The sequence below is a fragment of the Eleutherodactylus coqui genome, chromosome 8 (genome assembly GCF_035609145.1).
Source record: "Eleutherodactylus coqui strain aEleCoq1 chromosome 8, aEleCoq1.hap1, whole genome shotgun sequence".
NCBI classification, from domain to species: domain Eukaryota; kingdom Metazoa; phylum Chordata; class Amphibia; order Anura; family Eleutherodactylidae; genus Eleutherodactylus; species Eleutherodactylus coqui.
Genome location: NC_089844.1, coordinates 6,528,117 through 6,548,603, shown reverse-complemented (window position 1 = coordinate 6,548,603; position 20,487 = coordinate 6,528,117). Strand labels below are relative to the sequence as shown.

General features: G+C 54.1%; 1 protein-coding gene across 1 annotated transcript; it reads right to left on the bottom strand.

Moving 5' to 3' along the window:
- Nucleotides 1-263: 263 nt before the first annotated feature.
- On the bottom strand, nt 264-18,813 carry UBXN4 (UBX domain protein 4). Its single transcript, XM_066575157.1, has 13 exons — nt 18,661-18,813; nt 16,094-16,196; nt 15,886-15,914; nt 13,009-13,127; nt 11,424-11,550; nt 11,255-11,345; nt 10,612-10,666; nt 10,107-10,271; nt 7,297-7,424; nt 5,822-5,924; nt 3,270-3,401; nt 2,937-3,148; nt 264-2,060 (listed from the first exon to the last, which is right to left on the bottom strand). Exons 1-13 carry the CDS (start codon nt 18,740-18,742, stop codon nt 1,928-1,930), a joined length of 1,479 nt encoding a protein of 492 aa, XP_066431254.1. The 5' UTR covers nt 18,743-18,813; the 3' UTR covers nt 264-1,927.
- Nucleotides 18,814-20,487: the final 1,674 nt, after the last annotated feature.

The window sequence follows — 20,487 nt, the reverse complement described above, 5'->3', positions numbered from 1 at the left end:
TTATCCTGAAATAGACCATCACTAATTGACAACCCTTTAAATGGTTGTAGATTTTCAGTGTGAAATCTGCAATGATAGCACAGCAATCGCGAGTCCGCTTCTGAGTGAATCCTATTTTTATAATGGGATTCATCAAGTTTCGGGTATTTTTGGCAGAAACCACCGCAGCCGCGCAATACTTACCGCTAAAAATACCTGAACCCGCGACAAAAAATGTACATCGACTGAGGAAACAGCCGAACAAAACATGAAGAGCCCGGGCATGGTCTTATATTACTAATGTTTATATAGAAGTGACATGTTACAAATATATAGAAATCCGTATTCGCTCTGCACATTACGGCGCCAAAGACAGAAAATCCTGAAACCCTTGGAAGTTTTATCGGAAGGAAAAACCTTAAATTAGCAACATCTGAAACCGAGTAGAAGCGGCCGAGAGAAAGTGCTGTCACTACAGGGGTTATGTGATGCAGTCCCCAAGCTGTTAAAGGGACGGTCTGGGAGCGCAGACCTATTAAAGGGATATTTCCTGTGGATGAGGTGTGTGTGCCACTAACCCCGGCCCATTGCATCCCGCCCCCCATGTTATGCTGGTCCTGAAGGCCCATTTAATAGAAACCGGGTAGCGTAGGGAGCTTGGATGCGGCGAGCAGCAGGGACCGAGATGGGCCAGTGCCGGGATGCTCTACAGCCGTTGTCCATATGCAAACATTCCCCAGGAATCCTGCACCGATGGCTCAGGAACAGTCATGTGACAGAAACGGCCAATGGCTTTACCCCTCGGGGCAGGCCGGCTGCACACAGCTACAGTTTTGAAGTGGTAGAATTTTTAATAAAGCCCAATAGATCTTTTTCTACATCCTGCATATGGCCATCCCCAAACTCCCAGACCATCCCTTTAAGAGGCACTGAAGAAGTGGCGGTGGCTCTTCTGACATGTCCATTTTTAGTAACTACAATTCTGAAGCAATATTATTTTACATTGTGCTGTTCCAGTTTTCCAGGAGGAATAACAGAGGGTGTTGCCTTCCTCTTGTTGGTAGGGCATGCACCTACACTGTCCAATCAGTACTGACAGTGTCAGACACGCCTTACTGACAAGCGGAATGGCAACGCCCAGGTGTTCATTCATACATTTCCAGTAGGGACTACCAGAGGGCTGTCCTGAAGGAGAATCTTAAGAATAGGTGCTCCAGAGTTGTTATTTCATAGGAGATGGAAGTAGAGGGTTACTACAAGAGAAAAAAGGGTACTTTTCCCATTTTATAGGCATGTTATTGATCTAGCTAAGGGGCGCCCAGTGAGCGGAAGAAGCACCAGGGCAGCCTCCTGTCATCACGGCTTCAGGGTGTGAGCGCTCTCATTGGCTGCAGCAGTCACCTGATTTCCAATGACATCATCAGTTACAATAATCACTGGGACCACAGCGTGGCTGTAGCACAGGGTCCGGGCGGCTGTGGAGGGCTCAGTATAGTCTTGGAGTTGGTACGACTACAAGTGTTCTACATTGGGGCTCCTGCTTGCTCCTGGGCTACAGAACTTTCCCCTCTGCGTTCGGACATGCCTTGCTGTGCCGCCGCTGCTCTATTTAGCGCTAGTCGACCCGCTTACTGGTGCATTTCTCCTCTAGTAACCCCCCACTCCGTGCCGCGGACCCCGGAGCCGCAGGTCCTCTTTAAAGAAGCAGCAATTTTGAGAAAATGTTGCAGAGTTTAACCAAAACAATGCGGGGCGACCCGACCTGCCGGCTGTTAGAGAAGCTTCTACCGCCGCGCCGGCTGGGAAAGTGGAATCTGGGATGAGTTCGAGGCCCCAAGTTCATGCATTGAGCGAAGCCATGTGACAGTGATTAAAATACGGACCCCCCCCCCCCCCCCAACGCAGCAATGTGGCTCAAACAAATCAAACTAAACAAACATGGCCGCTGCTACATCTGCTGCGTGGAGTTCCCGTTCCAGGTGTTGTTCTCATCCTCGTCGTCTGGCGTCCGTAACCTGTAGATTTTGCCTTCCTTCTTAAATTCGTCCGTTCTTTTTTCAAGTACTCTTTTTCGAACTTCTCTGGAGGAGACAGAAGGGCAGAAGATGTCGGCACACAAGTGACGCGGGGGACATTCATCATACACAGCGGAAGAAGCGCAAGCGATCCGAGGGGTGACGCGGGCCGCAGATGGGTACACAGCATGCCTCGCGCCCCGCGGAGCGTCCGGCACACATCCTGCCCATCCCCACTGATTACTGGAGTCGGGTCTGAACAGCCCGCAGCTCAATAACCTGCGTCGGAGGAGTTATTCATCCCTCCAGAGGTTGTGGATGCGCCGGGGGCTCGGATCAGCACTTGCAGGGAGTGTAGGGCTTGCACACGGCCACATCAGCCGCAGCGCAGGCCTCGCTCACTGAGGTGGAGCTGCGCTCTGTATACACGATACAACCCCAGTGATCGGCACATTACTCACGGATGTTCATACTAAGCGCCGCCCACTTTGGTTCTTGTTAAAGGACCAAAAAAAAGTCAATTGAATATGCGCCATTCATGACCCCGCTGCACCCGGACCGAATACACTGCTGTGGAGAAGATCAGCCGCTGCAAACTCCGCACAAAGTCTCATTACGAAATGTCGTGCAGAATTAAGTAACTTCCGCGTGGAGCGCTGTGGGATTTAGCACGGCTTGCGGTGCGTCCTGCGGGCATATTGGGCACGTGTGACAGTGCCCTAAAAGGACCCTTAGGCATCTGAACAACCTTGCCCCACAAGTGACTTGGGCTGCACGAACCCCGTTTACAGATACTTCGCGAGCGGCCAGAATACTTGATGAGCCCCAACACTGCGGGAGACTTCCCTCCATCACATGTGTAATCCTGCAGGCCAAGTAATGTCCCTCCATCCACCCCACAGGCTCAGTAAGAAGGGGGTCCGCGCAGGGTCACACACTTACCTCTTTGGCTCTGAACTACTGGATGCCGAGGCGCTGGTACTTTCCTGCGGGGTGTAACCTCCTCTGTCAGTCTGCTGTGTTGGTGGGGGGCTACTGAATAGGAAGCTGCTCAGAAACCGCCAGACTGCAAGAAGGGGATATAACAAGGTGCCCAAAAAGCCCCAAACCCCTCCGCCGGACGACTGCACCACGGCCTGTGCCGGCCTTCCAGCCTGTCGATAGAGCAAAGGAGAGCAGTAAATACAAGCGGGTGCCCACGGGGCTATTCACAAATGGCAGATCTGCCGCGCGAACGGCTGGCTGAAGGCGAATGCATCAAATCAGCAGACCTACCGGTAGGAGGACTATTGAGGCACTGGGGGTAAGTTCCAGAGACAGTAAAGATTTCCCATAATCCTCTTCGGTAAATTCTCTTCGAGGAAACATGGTTGCTAATGAGAAGTTGCCGTAGGCGTTTCCGACGGTCTGCAAGCATAAGAATTGCATCTTAGCGCTCACCCATTCACGGCCACTTGTACCGCCTGCCGTCGCCTCCAGACCTGTTCATCGACACAAACCGTGGGGCTCCGACCCTCCTTCATAACCAAAACAGCTTACAGCAAAACTCAGAACTTCCACTGTTGGATTATCTCCTTAGCTTCTCCTGAACCGCGTCACATGGTCACAGGTTGGTGTACAGGGCCCACTTTATAACTGGCGGCCAACAGCTGACAGCCACCAACCACGGCCCCCATCTTGGCTACGTAAAGGGGTTCAGTCATTAAAAAAAAAATTAAAATTCTATATCCCCCTGTTCCTTCCCCGTCATTCTACTTACCAGATCTCTTTCTCGCTGATCTGCTCCTGTCACCTGCAGTCTGGGGGTCACCTTACCTCCAGCCGGCCAATTCTTCTGCTTCTGCTGCCAAGCGTCCATTCACAGGCCGTCTTCTTCCTGCCTGGCATTGTACACTACGTCCCAGTCTGGCAGGGAGTGCTGAGCTGTTGCAGAGGCTGCTCATGCCCGCTGTCTCTGCAGTAGATCAGCATTCCTTCCTAGCCAGTGAACGCTGCGGCACAGGGACGCCACCTTCACTGACCTGCAGGAAGAGAATACTAGGAATGCACGCTTCATAACAAGGAGAAGAGGATCCGGCCGGCTGGAGGTGAGCTGACCCAAGGGACTGAAGATCAGCGAGGAGAAGATGCCGTAAGTATTCTGCCTGGGGAGGAATAGCAGTATGTATGTGTATATATATATTTTTTTAATGACAAAACCCTTTTAACTACTCTGATGCTGCGGTCAATGCTGAGCGACACGTAAGCAGTTAGCAGGGACAGCGCGCTCCCTCCGTTGCCCCATCGCCCCTTTGACATGGTCACAGAGTGGCAGTCTGGAGTCTAGTGAAGGCGCTCAGGGCTGCCACACACAGATGCCTGCTGAGGCCGGGGGCTTAATAGACAACTATTAAAAGGACTACAAGAACTACTGTAAGAAGTGCCACTAGTGGTTTCAGGTTCGGCCCTCCAGGAGAACTTTTTTTTAACTTTAATACAATTTAAAAAAATAAATGTAAAAAAAAGTTAGAGGGACGGCGTCTCCAAAAACTAATATTATTATAGTCCCCCACACGAGGCCACATTCATAAAAAGTCCAAAGTGCTAAAAATATTGTTTATTTATTCCGCACGGTGAACGCTGCAAGAAAAGGATAGACACGGCGTGCTGCGGGGCCCCGGGCCCCAAAAGAAGAGTAAAAAGCCACTTTAAAAAAGTTCAATGTAACCCAAAACTGCATCAATAAAAAGGTCAGCTCGCCCTGCAAAACCCAGCTCTGATATAAGAGCCGATGGGACAACAGCTGTTGTGGCCCTAGGAGGCCAGGAGAGGGAGCACCGATACCAAGCGAAAACGCCTCTGGTCTGGAGGGGCCTCACGTTTAGATACGGCGCGTCGGCTGCTGCAGTTCAGTCCTTTAAAGGGGTTTTTCCATTCTTCACTCCGTCCTTCCTGGTTGCTGCTCATCAGGATGGGCAGAGCGACTGAGAAGTCATAGGAAAACCCCTTTAACCTTAAAGGCTACGGACGCCCCTGATAAGCAAAAACACAGAGATTTTCCATGTTGGTGGTCGCACGGAGCACGTGGCCGTGGCCCTTCCAGAAGTACGCGCTGCAGGGGATGCCGCGGTGGCAGGAAGCGGCTGCCTTCACTGATTCTACAAGCCATGAGGGATGATCTCTCCCTTGTGCCCAGAGGCTGTTCCCTCCCTTCTCTCAAGGCACAGTCACCGCTCCCCTACAGACCGCGGGGGGCGCTTTACTCCACACCCGAATCAGTACAATCTAACACCAAGGGAGAAGAGGGGCCAACAGAGCCGGCAGCCGTGCCCTGTCCAATCCATGTCAGGCGCAGCAGCGCAACCAGCCGCATGAAGGAACTGCAGAGGCTCTACAGCTGCACAGCGGTCAGCGGTAGGAAGGTGTAAATGAAGACTAATTAGAACGCTTCTTCATTTTTTTTAATTTACAAAGCAACTAAGCAATAAAAAAAAAATTCAACGCAAACGGTGTCCATAGCCGTCGATGAGTCGGGCTTCACGGAGTGCTGTTCGTGGGAGGGGCGCAGGGCATGACCTCCTTCCTGACTAAACCCTCTACTAATCATTCTGAATGAATCCCTCCACACAACTGAATGAGTAAATCCGGCAGACAGAACTTCATTCCTTCCCTACAGCTGGGAGAGAAAAGTGATTTGCTGCTTGAACAAAAAACCAGAGAAGCGCCCCTTATAGAGAAAACAGATGTCGTTGGCAGTTGGGGGTAAGCCCTAAAGTTCGGTTTCCTTCACGCAATGAAAAAGGTAAACTAAATAAAATGTACAGCAAAAACATCTCTTCCCCACCGACCTGTGCGGCGAAGCGACGAGCCTCCTCCAGAGGGGCCTCTGATGAGAACTGGTTGGTGAAGGACGAGCCATCCGGACGTCTGAACTGTATCCGGGCCACGGTCCTGAAGAGGAAAGCAGAGGGTCACCCGCCGGGGGAGAGAGGGCCGCGCAGAGACCAGGCCAAGGTCACCCGCCGGGGGAGAGAGGGCCGCGCAGAGACCAGGCCAAGGTCACCCGCCGGGGGAGAGAGGGCCGCGCAGAGACCAGGCCAAGGTCACCCGCCGGGGGAGAGAGGGCCGCGCAGAGACCAGGCCAAGGTCACCCGCCGGGGGAGAGAGGGCCGCGCAGAGACCAGGCCAAGGTCACCCGCCGGGGGAGAGAGGGCCGCGCAGAGACCAGGCCAAGGTCACCCGCCGGGGGAGAGAGGGCCGCGCAGAGACCAGGCCAAGGTCACCCGCCGGGGGGAGAGGGCCGCGCAGAGACCAGGCCAAGGTCACCCGCCGGGGGGAGAGGGCCGCGCAGAGACCAGGCCAAGGTCACCCAGCGGGGGGAGAGGGCCGCGCAGAGACCAGGCCAAGGTCAACCGCCGGGGAGAGAGGGCCGCGCAGAGACCAGGCCAAGGTCTCCCGCCGGGGAGAGAGGGCCGCGCAGAGACCAGGCCAAGGTCTCCCGCCGGGGAGAGAGGGCCGCGCAGAGACCAGGCCAAGGTCACCCGCCGGGAGAGAGGGCCGCGCAGAGACCAGGCCAAGGTCACCCGCCGGGAGAGAGGGCCGCGCAGAGACCAGGCCAAGGTCACCCGCCGGGAGAGAGGGCCGCGCAGAGACCAGGCCAAGGTCACCCGCCGGGAGAGAGGGCCGCGCAGAGACCAGGCCAAGGTCACCCGCCGGGAGAGAGGGCCGCGCAGAGACCAGGCCAAGGTCACCCGCCGGGGAAGAGAGGGCCGCGCAGACACCAGGCCACGGTCACCCGCCGGGGAAGAGAGGGCCGCGCAGACACCAGGCCACGGTCACCCGCCGGGGAAGAGAGGGCCGCGCAGACACCAGGCCACGGTCACCCGCCGGGGAAGAGAGGGCCGCGCAGACACCAGGCCACGGTCACCCGCCGGGGAAGAGAGGGCCGCGCAGACACCAGGCCACGGTCACCCGCCGGGGAAGAGAGGGCCGCGCAGACACCAGGCCAAGGTCACCCGCCGGGGAAGAGAGGGCCGCGCAGACACCAGGCCAAGGTCACCCGCCGGGGAAGAGAGGGCCGCGCAGACACCAGGCCAAGGTCACCCGCCGGGGGGGGGAGAGGGCCGCGCAGACACCAGGCCAAGGTCACCCGCCGGGGGGGGAGAGGGCCGCGCAGACACCAGGCCAAGGTCACCCGCCGGGGGAGAGGGCCGCGCAGAGACCAGGCCAAGGTCACCCGCCGGGGGAGAGGGCCGCGCAGAGACCAGGCCAAGGTCACCCGCCGGGGGAGAGGGCCGCGCAGAGACCAGGCCACAGCACCTACCTGCGTTCTGTCTGTACCGCTTCCCTCCGGACTTCCATCTCCGCCTGCCGCGCCTGGAGCTCAGCTGCTCTTATAGCTTCTTGTTCTTCTTTAGACTTAGCAAATCGGGCCAGTCGATCCACGCGATCCTAGAACAGAGCTACATAGAATTACACTGGAACCTACCAAATCCCATCACCGGCTCTCTGAAGGACCAGGAGGCTCTTCTGCACAACCCCAATCCTCCGAGGAGACGGCTTCAGCGCTATCCCTGTAGATTTGTAAAAGAGGGAGGGCCGTCGTACAGCGAACGCCTCAGCGGGCTCATATCCTGGGCGCTTCTAAGCAGCGGAGTCATCTGCACGCACCAAATCTACAGGGCGCTGCTCAGGGGTCACCGGGCGACTCAACCCCAACAGCCACATTCAGAAAAACTCTCCCAAAAAGATCACTTTTTTTATTGCAGATTTTGGATTTCTGTGTCATGTAAACATATTTGGCACAGAACTCAGTTGCCTCAAGATCCACAAGGCTCTGTCCTGGGCCCAGTGTTGGTCAACATTGTTATAAATGATCTGGAGGAGGGAATTGTGGGAAACTGATCAAATGTGCCGATGACACAAAGCTAGGAGGGATAGCTAACACTAGAGAAGAGAGGGTTCAGAAAGATCTAGAAAAGCTTGCACAGTGGTCGGCGACTAACAGAATGGGATTTAACAAGGAGAAATGCAAAGTCCTACATCTGGGCAAGAAAAATGAAGAAAGCGCATACAGAATGGGAGGAATTGGGCTAAGCAGCAGCACATGTGAAAAAGACTTGGGTATACTACTAGATCATAGACTGAACATGAGTCAACAATGTGATGCAGCAGCCAAAAAGGCAAACACAATTCTGGGATGTATTAGAGAAGCATAGAGTCTAGGTCACGTGAGGTCATTATCCCCTCTACTCTTCCTTAGTCAGACCTCATCTGGAATACTGGGTCCAGTTCTGGGCATCCCACTTTATACAAGACATAGACAAACTGGAGCAAGTTCAGAGAAGAGTTACCAAGATGGTGAGCGGTCTGCAAATCATGTCCTATGAGGAACGGTTAAAGGATCTGGGAATGTTTAGCTGAAGAGAAGGCTGAGAGGAGACTTAATAGCAGTCTACAAATATCTGAAGGACTGTCACAGTGCAGAGGGATCAGTCCTATTCTCATCTGCACAAGGAAAGACTAGAAGCAATGGGAGGAAACTGAAAGGGAGGAGACAGATTAGATATTAGACAGTGAGGGGATCAATGAGTGGAACAGGTTACCACGGGAAGTGGGGAGTTCTCCTTCAATGGAAGTCTTCCAAGGCCGGATAGACATCTGTCTGGGATGATTTAGTGATCCTGCACTGCGCAGGGGGTTGGACCCGATGACCCTGGGGGTCCCTTCCAACTCTACCAGTCTATGACTTTCACTCTGATAGCAGAGGGGGCCACAAGGAGAACGGCGCATGATGTCAACTGCAACATGGACAACCAAGAGTGAGTCACATGTGCCAGATCCTATAATGCGGCATTGAGCTTATGAAAGTCATGTCATCCTCAGCTGCTGCAGGTGGAGACATCAATCAAGACTTGGATGGGCATGTATTAAATACGGAACGGCAGTGGAGCTCAGACAGCAAGATGAACCACCTATCAGTTTAGCTGCCATTAGCATAACGCACAGGAAGAAGGATATTTTAGCAGATTAGGGACTTGTCAACAAGCTTGTCGATCATTTTATTTACCAACTAGCAGAATAGTGAGTGCAGCTCTGCAGTATAATACAGGATGGAACTCAGGATCAGTACAAGATAAGTAATGTATGCACACAGTGACTCCACCAGCAGAATAGTGAGTGCAGCTCTGGAGTATAATACAGGATGTAACTCAGGATCAGTACAGGATAAGTAATGTATGTACAAAGTGACTCCACCAGCAAAATAGTGAGTGCAGCTCTGGGGTATAATACAGGATGTAACTCAGGAGCAGTACAGGATAAGTAATATATGTACACAGTGACTCCACCAACAGAATAGTGAGTGCAGCTCTGGAGTATAATACAGGATGTAACTCAGGAGCAGTACAGGATAAGTAATATATGTACACAGTGACTCCAACAGCAGAATAGTGAGTGCAGCTCTGGAGTATAATACAGGATGTAACTCAGGGTCAGTGCAGGATAAGTAATGTATGTACACAGTGACTCCAACAGCAGAATAGTGAGTGCAGCTCTGGAGTATAATACAGGATGTAACTCAGGAGCAGTACAGGATAAGTAATGTATGTACAGAGTGACTCCACCAGGAGAATAGTGAGTGCAGCTCTGGAGTATAATACAGGATGTAACTCAGGATCAGTACAGGATAAGTAATATATGTACACAGTGACTCCACCAGCAGCAGAATAGTGAGTGCAGCTCTGGGGTATAATACAGAATGTAACTCAGGGTCAGTACAGGATAAGTAATGTACGTACACAGTGACTCCACCAGCAGAATAGTGAGTGCAGCTCTGCAATATAATACAGGATGTAACTCAGGAGCAGTACAGGATAAGTAATGTATGTACACAGTGACTCCACCAGCAGAATAGTGAGTGCAGCTCTGGGGTATAATACAGGATGTAACTCAGGATCAGTACAGGATAAGTAATGTATGTACACAGTGACTCCACCAGCAGAATAGTGAGTGCAGCTCTGGGGTATAATACAGGATGTAACTCAGGAGCAGTACAGGATAAGTAATGTATGTACACAGTGACTCCACCAGCAGCAGAATAGTGAGTGCAGCTCTGGAGTATGACCCACTAACCTGTGCAATCTGTTGTTTAATCCTTTCTCTTTCAGCTCTGTCCTCGGCCTTCTCCCTGTTCCGTTCCTCCAGTGCCCGTCTGGCCTGGTCATCTTCCTGCTTTCTTTTATACTCCAGCATGTCTTTTCCCAGTTTTCTCCTCTCAATCTCTCTCTTGATCTCTTTCTTGAGAAGACAAAAGTAAACGATAAAAGTTCCTTCATTGCTCCGCACACATCCATTCAGTGCGCGCGGCTAAGGAAGCGAAAGAATGTTCCTGTCCCGGGATCAGCGCTTTAAGGCTGTGTCTGCTTGGAAAACGAATAAGACGCTCTTGCCTGCAGAGACGCCTTACATTTCCAGACCGTCCCTGGTTAAACTGAGCGGCCACGAGACCGCCGTGCGGTGACCAGGGTTTAGCGCAGCTGACCTCGGGGCGTTGCAGCCACTCTGGAGGCTCCCGTAGTAATACTGTAGAAGGGGAAGTAAACAAGGGCTGACCGGCAGGGAGGAACAAGTAACTCACCTCCTGCTCCTCCTGCTGCTTCTGCTCCATTTTCTTTTCCAGCTTGGACATAACGCTACAAGGGAGAGATTACAGAAGATCAGTCAATTCAAGTCCTTCCAAGAACTCCGGCATCAGTACTACCAGCCATTACGGGTGCTGCACCGACGACCGCACCCGCCGCAGCCCAAGACGCCTCCACATTCTCACAACGCACCATGTGATGCGGTATGGCGAGTCGCGCGTTCCGCTGCTTACTCACATACTGCAGTGTTACTAACTATATAGTCCCAGATGAGCTGAAGGTCGACCATCCAATGGGATGTCACAGGACAGAAGGATTGAGCATACTGAATTTCAACATGCCCAATCCTTTGTTCTCACGGGAGATAAACTGCTGCCGGAGAAATCTGACAGCAACGTATTCACCTCCCCGAACCGAGAGAACACGTGTATGGGGGAATTGTGAGGGGCTGACAGTGACCATTACGGTGCCCTCTAGTGGCCGTATTTACAGTCTACAAACATACTATACTTTTCTTTTTGCACTCTCATCCGTGCTTTTCTTCATCAGGGCGGTGTGCCCGTTGCCGCTGACCCTCAGCAATAACTAACAGAGGTTGTGGCAATTCTGTGACATGAAAGAAATGCTTTACAAGCCCACCTCTCCATCTTCTCTGCCGTCTCTTCGGAAGCTTCTGCGGACTCCTCAAGCAGCTCCTTGGACTCCTCTGTGGGGGAATCATCACTTTGTGCTGGGAGGGATGCATATACGTTACTTACAGTGAATACACCGAGCATACAAGACAACGGCTATGTGCGGAGAGGCTGACCTGGGGTGGTCTCTGCGGAGGCGGCCTCTAAGGGCGGCGATTCCACGGATGGGCTTTCAGACGCAGGACACGAGGTGGCGGCAGAGTTTGTGTCTGCCGGTAAGAGGTCGGCTTTGCCCATGTGCATCTAGTAGGTAGAATGAAAAAATTACCAACCAATGACCGTCTGCTCCATCACATAAATGGCTGAAAGATGAAGAGTTCAGCTCTGAAGTCTCTGGAATTTAAACAGGTAGTCCAACAAACGCAAATAATCAACCATCCACAGGGGATGACCTGCCGATAAATGGGGGGCAGACCGCTGGGGTCCCCGGATCTCTAGCACATGAGGAAGGCCAGAAGGGCACCGCCACTCCACTGATTCCACCGGCACCAACAGAAATAGCCAAGTGCTCTTCGGCAGTCCTACCGCCCCCATCATCTGACCTCACTCCAGCGGCTGGACCCCCACTGATCTGCCAGTTATCGCCTATCCTCGGCTTCCATGGGACCACCCCTTTAACCCCTTAAGGACCAGGCACATTCATGATGTGGTGGTTTCCATGTCTTTGTCTGGGTGACGTCTCATCAGGCCGCGGTTTCGGCACATTATCCCGCGGGGTTACTATTCACTCCTCCTCCGAGGTTTACCGTCTCATCAGGCCGCGGCTTGTGGAGGGATGTGGGCCAATAACGCCGGCTGAGCCCCTCTCACTGTGTTCTCCCCCGACGCCATCCCCTGCGCTGACCTACACTACGGTGGTTTAATGGATCATTGTTTTATTCGGGGTCAATGACATTTGTCTTCCATGCAGTGAGTGTAAGCACCATGCTGATTGTGTAGTAACCAGAAGGCGCCCGGGGTTTTCGGATACGCCGGATTCGGTTGGTTCAGCAGTTTGTTTTTAGTTCATTGTTTTTTACGAACATCTCTGCCCCCCGTGACATCAGAGACTCCGGGGGTCAGTCACATATTTTATGTCACACTTCTCCCCTGTAAGTGGGGCATCCACAGCAGCCCCAATATACGGGGTAAACTGCGCCTGTAAGGACAGCAGTCACTGGCAGAGCTGATCGGGGTCTGCGGTGACCCTGCAGCTCTGCCAGGAGGCGCCCAGCGGGTCGAGCGCTGAGAGCAGCACTGCCGCTTTCTCTATATAGCGCTCATGTAGCCCACAGAAGACAAGGCAGAAGCAGTTCAAGACTACACCGACCTGCTCCTGCTAGATGGCCGGCGCTGATTTATTTCTCTACTATCAGCTGGAATTAAAGGCCAGGACCAAGCAGCGTGCATTTACTGCGCCTTGTCCCTATTGGTTAAGTCATGACGATGCAGCACCAACACAAAGCCCCCCCCGAACTCCATCACTGCTCAGCAGTCGAAGGACAGTATAGTCAGAGAGTTGGGGGAAACCGTGATCAGTCGCGGACCTCCGGCGGTCGCCGTCCCCGTGGGCTCTACAGACTCACACACATCTGTTAAAGAAAAAGGCAAGAGACGGAACCCCGCAGTAAGCCAAAATAATGGTGGGGGAGAAGGAAGGGAGGGCCTCTGCACCCTCTGACACATCAAAGACATCGGGCGGCTGCAGACGGCGTTCAGCACCTGCTTCACTTTCACTATCTTTGCTATCAAATCCTCCACCGAGATGCTGCCGGCAATAACTTCCAGAGGAATTCCGTTCTCTCCAATGAAGAAGCTGGATGGGATACAAACCACAGGATCTGGGAGGACGTGTATAGGACCAACGACAGAGACGGCGTCACGTGTCAGACAGAACCAAGCTTACATGTAGCCATCATGTACAAAACAGGTTAATTGTAAATACTCCAGAGCTGCACTCACTATTCTGCTGGTGGAGTCACTGTGTACATACATTACTTATCCTGTACTGCTCCTGAGTTACATCCTGCATTATACCCCAGAGCTGCACTCACTATTCTGCTGGTGGAGTCACTGTGTACATACATTACTTATCCTGTACTGACCCCGAGTTACATCCTGTATTATACTCCAGAGCTGCACTCACTATTCTGCTGGTGGAGTCACTGTGTACATACATTACTTATCCTGTACTGATCCTGAGTTACATCCTGTATTATACCCCAGAGCTGCACTCACTATTCTGCTGGTGGAGTCACTGTGTACATACATTACTTATCCTGTACTGCTCCTGAGTTACATCCTGTATTATACTCCTGAGCTGCACTCACTATTCTGCTGGTGGAGTCACTGTGTACACACATTACTTATCCTGAACTGCTCCTGATTTACACCCTGTATTATACTCCAGAGCTGCACTCACTATTCTGCTGGTGGAGTCACTATGTACATACATTACTTATCCTGTACTGATCCTGAGTTACATCCTGTATTATACCCCAGAGCTGCACTCACTATTCTGCTGGTGGAGTCACTGTGTACATACATTACTTATCCTGTACTGATCCTGAGTTACATCCTGTATTATACCCCAGAGCTGCACTCACTATTCTGCTGGTGGAGTCACTGTGTACATACATTACTTATCCTGAACTGCTCCTGATTTACACCCTGTATTATACTCCAGAGCTGCACTCACTATTCTGCTGGTGGAGTCACTATGTACATACATTACTTATCCTGTACTGATCCTGAGTTACATCCTGTATTATACCCAAGAGCTGCACTCACTATTCTGCTGGTGGAGTCACTGTGTACATATATTACTTATCCTGTACTGATCCTGAGTTACATCCTGTATTATACCCCAGAGCTGCACTCACTATTCTGCTGGTGGAGTCACTGTGTACATACTGTACATTACTTATCCTGAACTGCTCCTGATTTACATCCTGTATTATACTCCAGAGCTGCACTCACTATTCTGCTGGTGAAGTCACTGTGCACATACATTACTTATGCTGTATTATACCCCAGAGCTGCACTCACTGTGTACATACTGTACATTACTTATCCTGTACTGATCCTGAATTACATCCTGTATTATACTCCAGAGCTGCACTCACTATTCTGCTGGTGGAGTCACTGTGCACATACATTACTTATCCTGTACTCCTCCTGACTTACATCCTGTATTATACCCCAGAGCTGCACTCACTATTCTGCTGGTGGAGTCACTGTGTACATACATTACTTATCTTGTACTGATCCTGAGTTACATCCTGTATTATACTGCAGAGCTGCACTCGCTATTCTGCTGGTGGAGTCACTGTGTACATACATTACTTATCCTGCACTGATGCTGAGTTACATCCTGTATTATACTCCAGAGCTGCACTCACTATTCTCAGGAGCAGTACAGGATAAGTAATGTATGTACACAGTGACTCCACCAGCAGAATATTGAGTGCAGCTCTGGGGTATAATACAGAATATAACTCAGGATCAGTACAGGATAAGTAATGTATGTACACAGTGACTCCACCAGCAGAATAGTGAGTGCAGCTCTGGGGTATAATACAGGATGTAACTCAGGATCAGTACAGGATAAGTAATGTATGTACACAGTGACTCCACCAGCAGCAGAATAGTGAGTGCAGCTCTGGAATATAATACAGGATGTAACTCAGGAGCAGTACAGGATAAGTAATGTATGTACACAGTGACTCCACCACCAGCAGAATAGTGAGTGCAGCTCTGGGGTATAATACAGGATGTAACTCAGAATCAGTGCAGGATAAGTAATGTATGTACACAGTGACTCCACCAGCAGAATAGTGAGTGCAGCTCTGGAGTATAATATAGGATGTAACTCAGGATCAGTACAGGATAAGTAATGTATGTACACAGTGACTCCACCAGCAGAATAGTGAGTGCAGCTCTGGGGTATAATACAGGATGTAACTCAGCATTAGTACAGGCTAAGTAATGTATGTACATAGTGACTCCACCAGCAGAATAGTGAGTGCAGCTCTGCAGTATAATACAGGATGTAACTCAGGGTCAGTGCAGGATAAGTAATGTATGTACACAGTGACTCCACCAGCAGAATAGTGAGTGCAGCTCTGGAGTATAATACAGGATGTAACTCAGGATCAGTACAGGATAAGTAATGTATGTACACAGTGACTCCACCAGCAGAATAGTGAGTGCAGCTCTGGAGTATAATACAGGATGTAACTCAGGATCAGTACAGGATAAGTAATGTATGTACACAGTGACTCCACCAGCAGAATAGTGAGTGCAGCTCTGGGGTATAATACAGGATGTAACTCAGGATCAGTACAGGACAAGTAATGTATGTACACAGTGACTCCACCAGCAGAATAGTGAGTGCAGCTCTGGGGTATAATACAGGATGTAACTCAGGAGCAGTACAGGATAAGTAATGTATGTACACAGTGACTCCACCAGCAGAATAGTGAGCGCAGCTCTGGATTATAATACAGGGTGTGGCTCCGGTGACCAGGTGCTGTACAGTGATCCCGCCCTGTCATTCTCGGCGCTCCTGGGTAACCACGTGACGTACGGGAAGGATACAGATCTGGGAGAACTGCAGACACGTCTCACTGCAAGAACAAAAAAAAAGAAAAAAGGAGTATTTAAACAAGCAAAGAGAATGTATAAGTGTGGAGTATAGCGCCCCCGGCCGCCTGGTACCTCTGCCGAACCCTGCCTCATGACCCCGCCCCCTCTGTCCAGCGCCCCGCCCCCAGACAAGATCCCCAGAAGTCATCATCTCACAAACCTCTTACTGTCAATCCTGATGGCGACAAACCCCTCGGCGGCGCTGCGCTGCACCTCTTCACTCCGCCAGCTCTCCGCCATCTGAGTGGACTGCTCATCATCACCTGAAACAAGAGCGTACCTCAGTGTCGCCCCCGAGCTGCACCAGTGCGCTACAACACGGAGAAATTAGGTCTTTCCAAGGCGCCATTTTATAGCAGCAAGATCCCCGGAAACATGAAGAACCTGCAGTCAGCGGGACTCAGCGGGCAGCAGCAGCGCAGGCGGCGCCGCGGGAACACACGCGAGGAAATCCGATACAAAGTGTGACAGCGGATGTACGCAGCGCCGAGAACAGACGGCCCCGAGACTGCAACAACCTGAAGGGTCCCGAGAGACACCTGAGGAACAGGGGCCCGACTAACATCTGCAGAGAATGGCGCACCCTCACGTCCCAGGATGCACCGCTGCTCCTGACAAGTCCGTGTAGGTAGATACCTGCACCCTTAAGGCAACTGAAGAGCATCTCCTTCCTGAACCGCAGAGCGTACGGTCCTCTGTTACTCCTCTAGGAAATGTCTGAATGAGCTGAGTCGCCGCCAGACGCACGATCACCTGACAACTATTGGGGAGTGCTCACACATAATGGGGACCACGTGCAGAGGAGACTCCGCCCAGCCATGGATAGAAGCGCCATCTTATCATGTAGCTATTGGCCGCCATGACTGGGCGGAGTCTTAGGTGCGAACACACCTGTAAAGGTGTATGGGAGACCCGATAGACACAGAAGGGTATGGGACCAACTGTGCTGCAGCCATCACCACTGACCGCCACCAACCTGACCTCCGGGCAACATGGCACCCAGGATGTGAGCCCTGATGGCAGAACAGGCGGCATCACCCACCACTGGGAGGCCAGCGGGCTACAGCCACAGGGGCAACATCCTCCAGTAACCAACCCCTTTAGAGGGGCTTTGCAGGCAGCGCCGGATACACCGGGGTCAGAGTAGAAGCTACTGCCCCCACTGGATAGTGGCCGACGCTTGTAAGTGCAGGCACAGCTCATTGAATCCATAGGACCCTGGCCTGCAATTACTACCCAGGGATGGGAGCAGCAGCGCCCGACCCCCCGCGGATCCCACAACCAACAGTTGCCTGTAAGACTGACCGAGGCCGGCGGTCGCCACCAGATCTACGCACCAATCCGGCGCCCCCCACAGAAGACCCCCCATTCACATGCAGGGAATTTATGACATGGCGCAAAACTGCCCATTTTTAAGTGTTCCACATTCACAGCGCTGAGAGTCCAAGGGGTCCGAGCAGAGACCCCCCAACAGGACAGGAGATACCGTGCTGATCGGGAAGGGGGTCTCACCGCCGGGAGCCCACCAACTCAAGAACAGGACTGCCAGGTCCCGCTCTGTCCCCCCGGGGGCTCGCTTCTCCCACTGCAGTGACGTCAGAATGAAGGCAGCGCCAGCCGAGCGTACGCAGTCAGCGCTCCACTCCGGAGAGAGCTGCCCGGGGGTCTCCACTGCTAGGGGGGCAGTAACCCAGCAGTGAGGGCCACAGGGGACCTTCGCTCTACAGATCAGCAAGTCATCCCCCATCCAGTGCGGCACAAAATGCTGGAGGGTATTTTGTAGGGCTCTGGTAACTCCTCCTGTCCCTGCGGTCCTGATGCTGGCGGCCCCCCTCTACCCTACACCCCCCCCCCCAGCTGGTGGCCCCCCTCTACCCTACACCCCCCCCCCCAGCTGGTGGCCCCCCTCTACCCTACACCCCCCCCCCCAGCTGGTGGCCCCCCTCTACCCTACACCCCCCCCAGCTGGTGGCCCCCCTCTACCCTACACCCCCCCCCCCCAGCTGGTGGCCCCCCTCTACCCTACACCCCCCCCCCAGCTGGTGGCCCCCCTCTACCCTACACCCCCCCCAGCTGGTGGCCCCCCTCTACCCTACACCCCCCCCCCCAGCTGGTGGCCCCCCTCTACCCTACACCCCCCCCCAGCTGGTGGCCCCCCTCTACCCTACACCCCCCCCAGCTGGTGGCCCCCCTCTACCCTACACCCCCCCCCTCCTCCCCAGCTGGTGGCCCCCCCTCTACCCTACACCCCCCCCCCAGCTGGTGGCCCCCCTCTACCCTACACCCCCCCCCAGCTGGTGGCCCCCCTCTACCCTACACCCCCCCCCCAGCTGGTGGCCCCCCTCTACCCTACACCCCCCCCCAGCTGGTGGCCCCCCTCTACCCTACACCCCCCCCCCCAGCTGGTGGCCCCCCCTCTACCCTACACCCCCCCCCCCCCAGCTGGTGGCCCCCCTCTACCCTACACCCCCCCTCCTCCCCAGCTGGCGGGCCCCCTCTACCCTACACCCCCCCTCCTCCCCAGCTGGTGGCCCCCCTCTACCCTACACCCCCCCCCCAGCTGGTGGCCCCCCTCTACCCTACACCCCCCCCCAGCTGGTGGCCCCCTCTACGCTAACGTTACTGCGTTTGTGAGGTCACATGACCCACGGCAGCCGTCATCTCTTATTAACCCTGTCCTGGCTCTGTGCTGCACATGACCCTCCACGGCCTCCGTTCGCTCCTCACCCGCCACAAACACGACAAACACGGAGCTCCGTTGCTTGGCCGCGGCGATGGCCTCCGGGATGGCTCCCTGGAACCACAGCATGTCCCCGGCCGCCGTCACCGGACCTACAGCGATGACGAAGCGTACAGCCAGCTGACGCACGACCGCACGACGTCACGACGCACGACCCGCAAACCACGCCTCTCCAGGTTACAGGGGAACCACGCCCAAGGAGGCGGGTGCATTTAGTAGTCATGGCAACAGCTGCTGCCTGAAGCCGACGGCGGCCCGGAAGGGTCATGAGGTGGCGGAGCCACAGGGCTCGGAGTGACATTATAGCCACCGCGGGGAGAACGCGCCCCCTGCTGGTTGCGGTACCGCGTGGCCATAACGCTGCTGCTGCGACAACTGTGTAGAGGAGTTTCCAGGAATCGAAGAGCATAGCTGCCTGCTTCCAGAGACAGCGCCCCACTGACTGCAGGACGTGGCTGGTATTACACTGTAATACCAGAACAGTCCACGGGCAGCGGAGGCGCCGCTTCTGGTAGCCGCCATGTTCCTCAAATCCTGGCAAACCCCCTAACGCTTGAGAGTGACAGTTGCATGATGGAGGATCGGGGATTGTGCGGAGGGCTGGGCGGTCGTACAACGCGGGGGCCGGCCGTTAACCGTTTACATACTGGAGGGTCCGGCACTGCCCCCGCTATACGGCGTATGCTGTATCCCCCGCAGCGTATGCTTCCACAGGGGCGCCAAGACTTACACAAACGCCACTGTGAGGCAAGAGAGTCGCTGAGTGCAGGACCGCATGCTGGAGAGCCGCCGCACCCTGACCACGCATCCACCCACCGCGCGCACGCTATCCACCCACCGCGCGCACGCTGACCACCCATCCACCCACCGCGCGCACGCTGACCACATGACGCCCGCACACTACCCACCCACCCAACACCTGCCAGTATGTGCGGGACGAGGGGCGGCCATCGTTTATGTAGGAGCACCGCAGCCAGTATGTGGGGGGCGAGGGGCGGCCATCGTTTATGTAGGAGCACCGCAGCCAGTATGTGTGGGACGAGGGGCGGCCATCGTTTATGTAGGAGCACCGCATCCAGTATGTACAGGACGAGGGGCGGCCATCGTTTATGTAGGAGCACCGCAGCCAGTATGTGCAGGACGAGGGGCAGCCATCGTTTATGTAGGAGCACCGCAGCCAGTATGTACGGGACGAGGGGCGGCCATCGTTTATGTAGGAGCACCGCAGCCAGTATGTGCAGGACGAGGGGCGACCATCGTTTATGTAGGAGCACCGCAGCCAGTATGTGCGGGACGAGGGGCGGCCATCGTTTATGTAGGAGCACCGCAGCCAGTATATGGGGGACGAGGGGCAGCCATCGTTTATGTAGGAGCACCGCAGCCAGTATGTGGGGGACGAGGGGCGGCCATCGTTTATGTAGGAGCACCGCAGCCAGTATGTGCAGGACGAGGGGCGGCCATCGTTTATGTAGGAGCCCCGCAGCCAGTATGTGTGGGACGAGGGGCGGCCATCGTTTATGTAGGAGCACCGCAGCCAGTATGTGGGGGACGAGGGGCGGCCATCGTTTATGTAGGAGCACCGCAGCCAGTATGTGCGGGACGAGGGGCGGCCATCGTTTATGGAGGAGCACCGCAGCCAGTATGTGCAGGACGAGGGGCGGCCATCGTTTATGTAGGAGCACCACAGCCGGTATGTGGGGGGCGAGGGGCGGCCATCGTTTATGTAGGAGCACCGCAGCCAGTATGTGGGGGGCGAGGGGCGGCCATCGTTTATGTAGGAGCACCGCAGCCAGTATGTGGGGACGAGGGGTGGC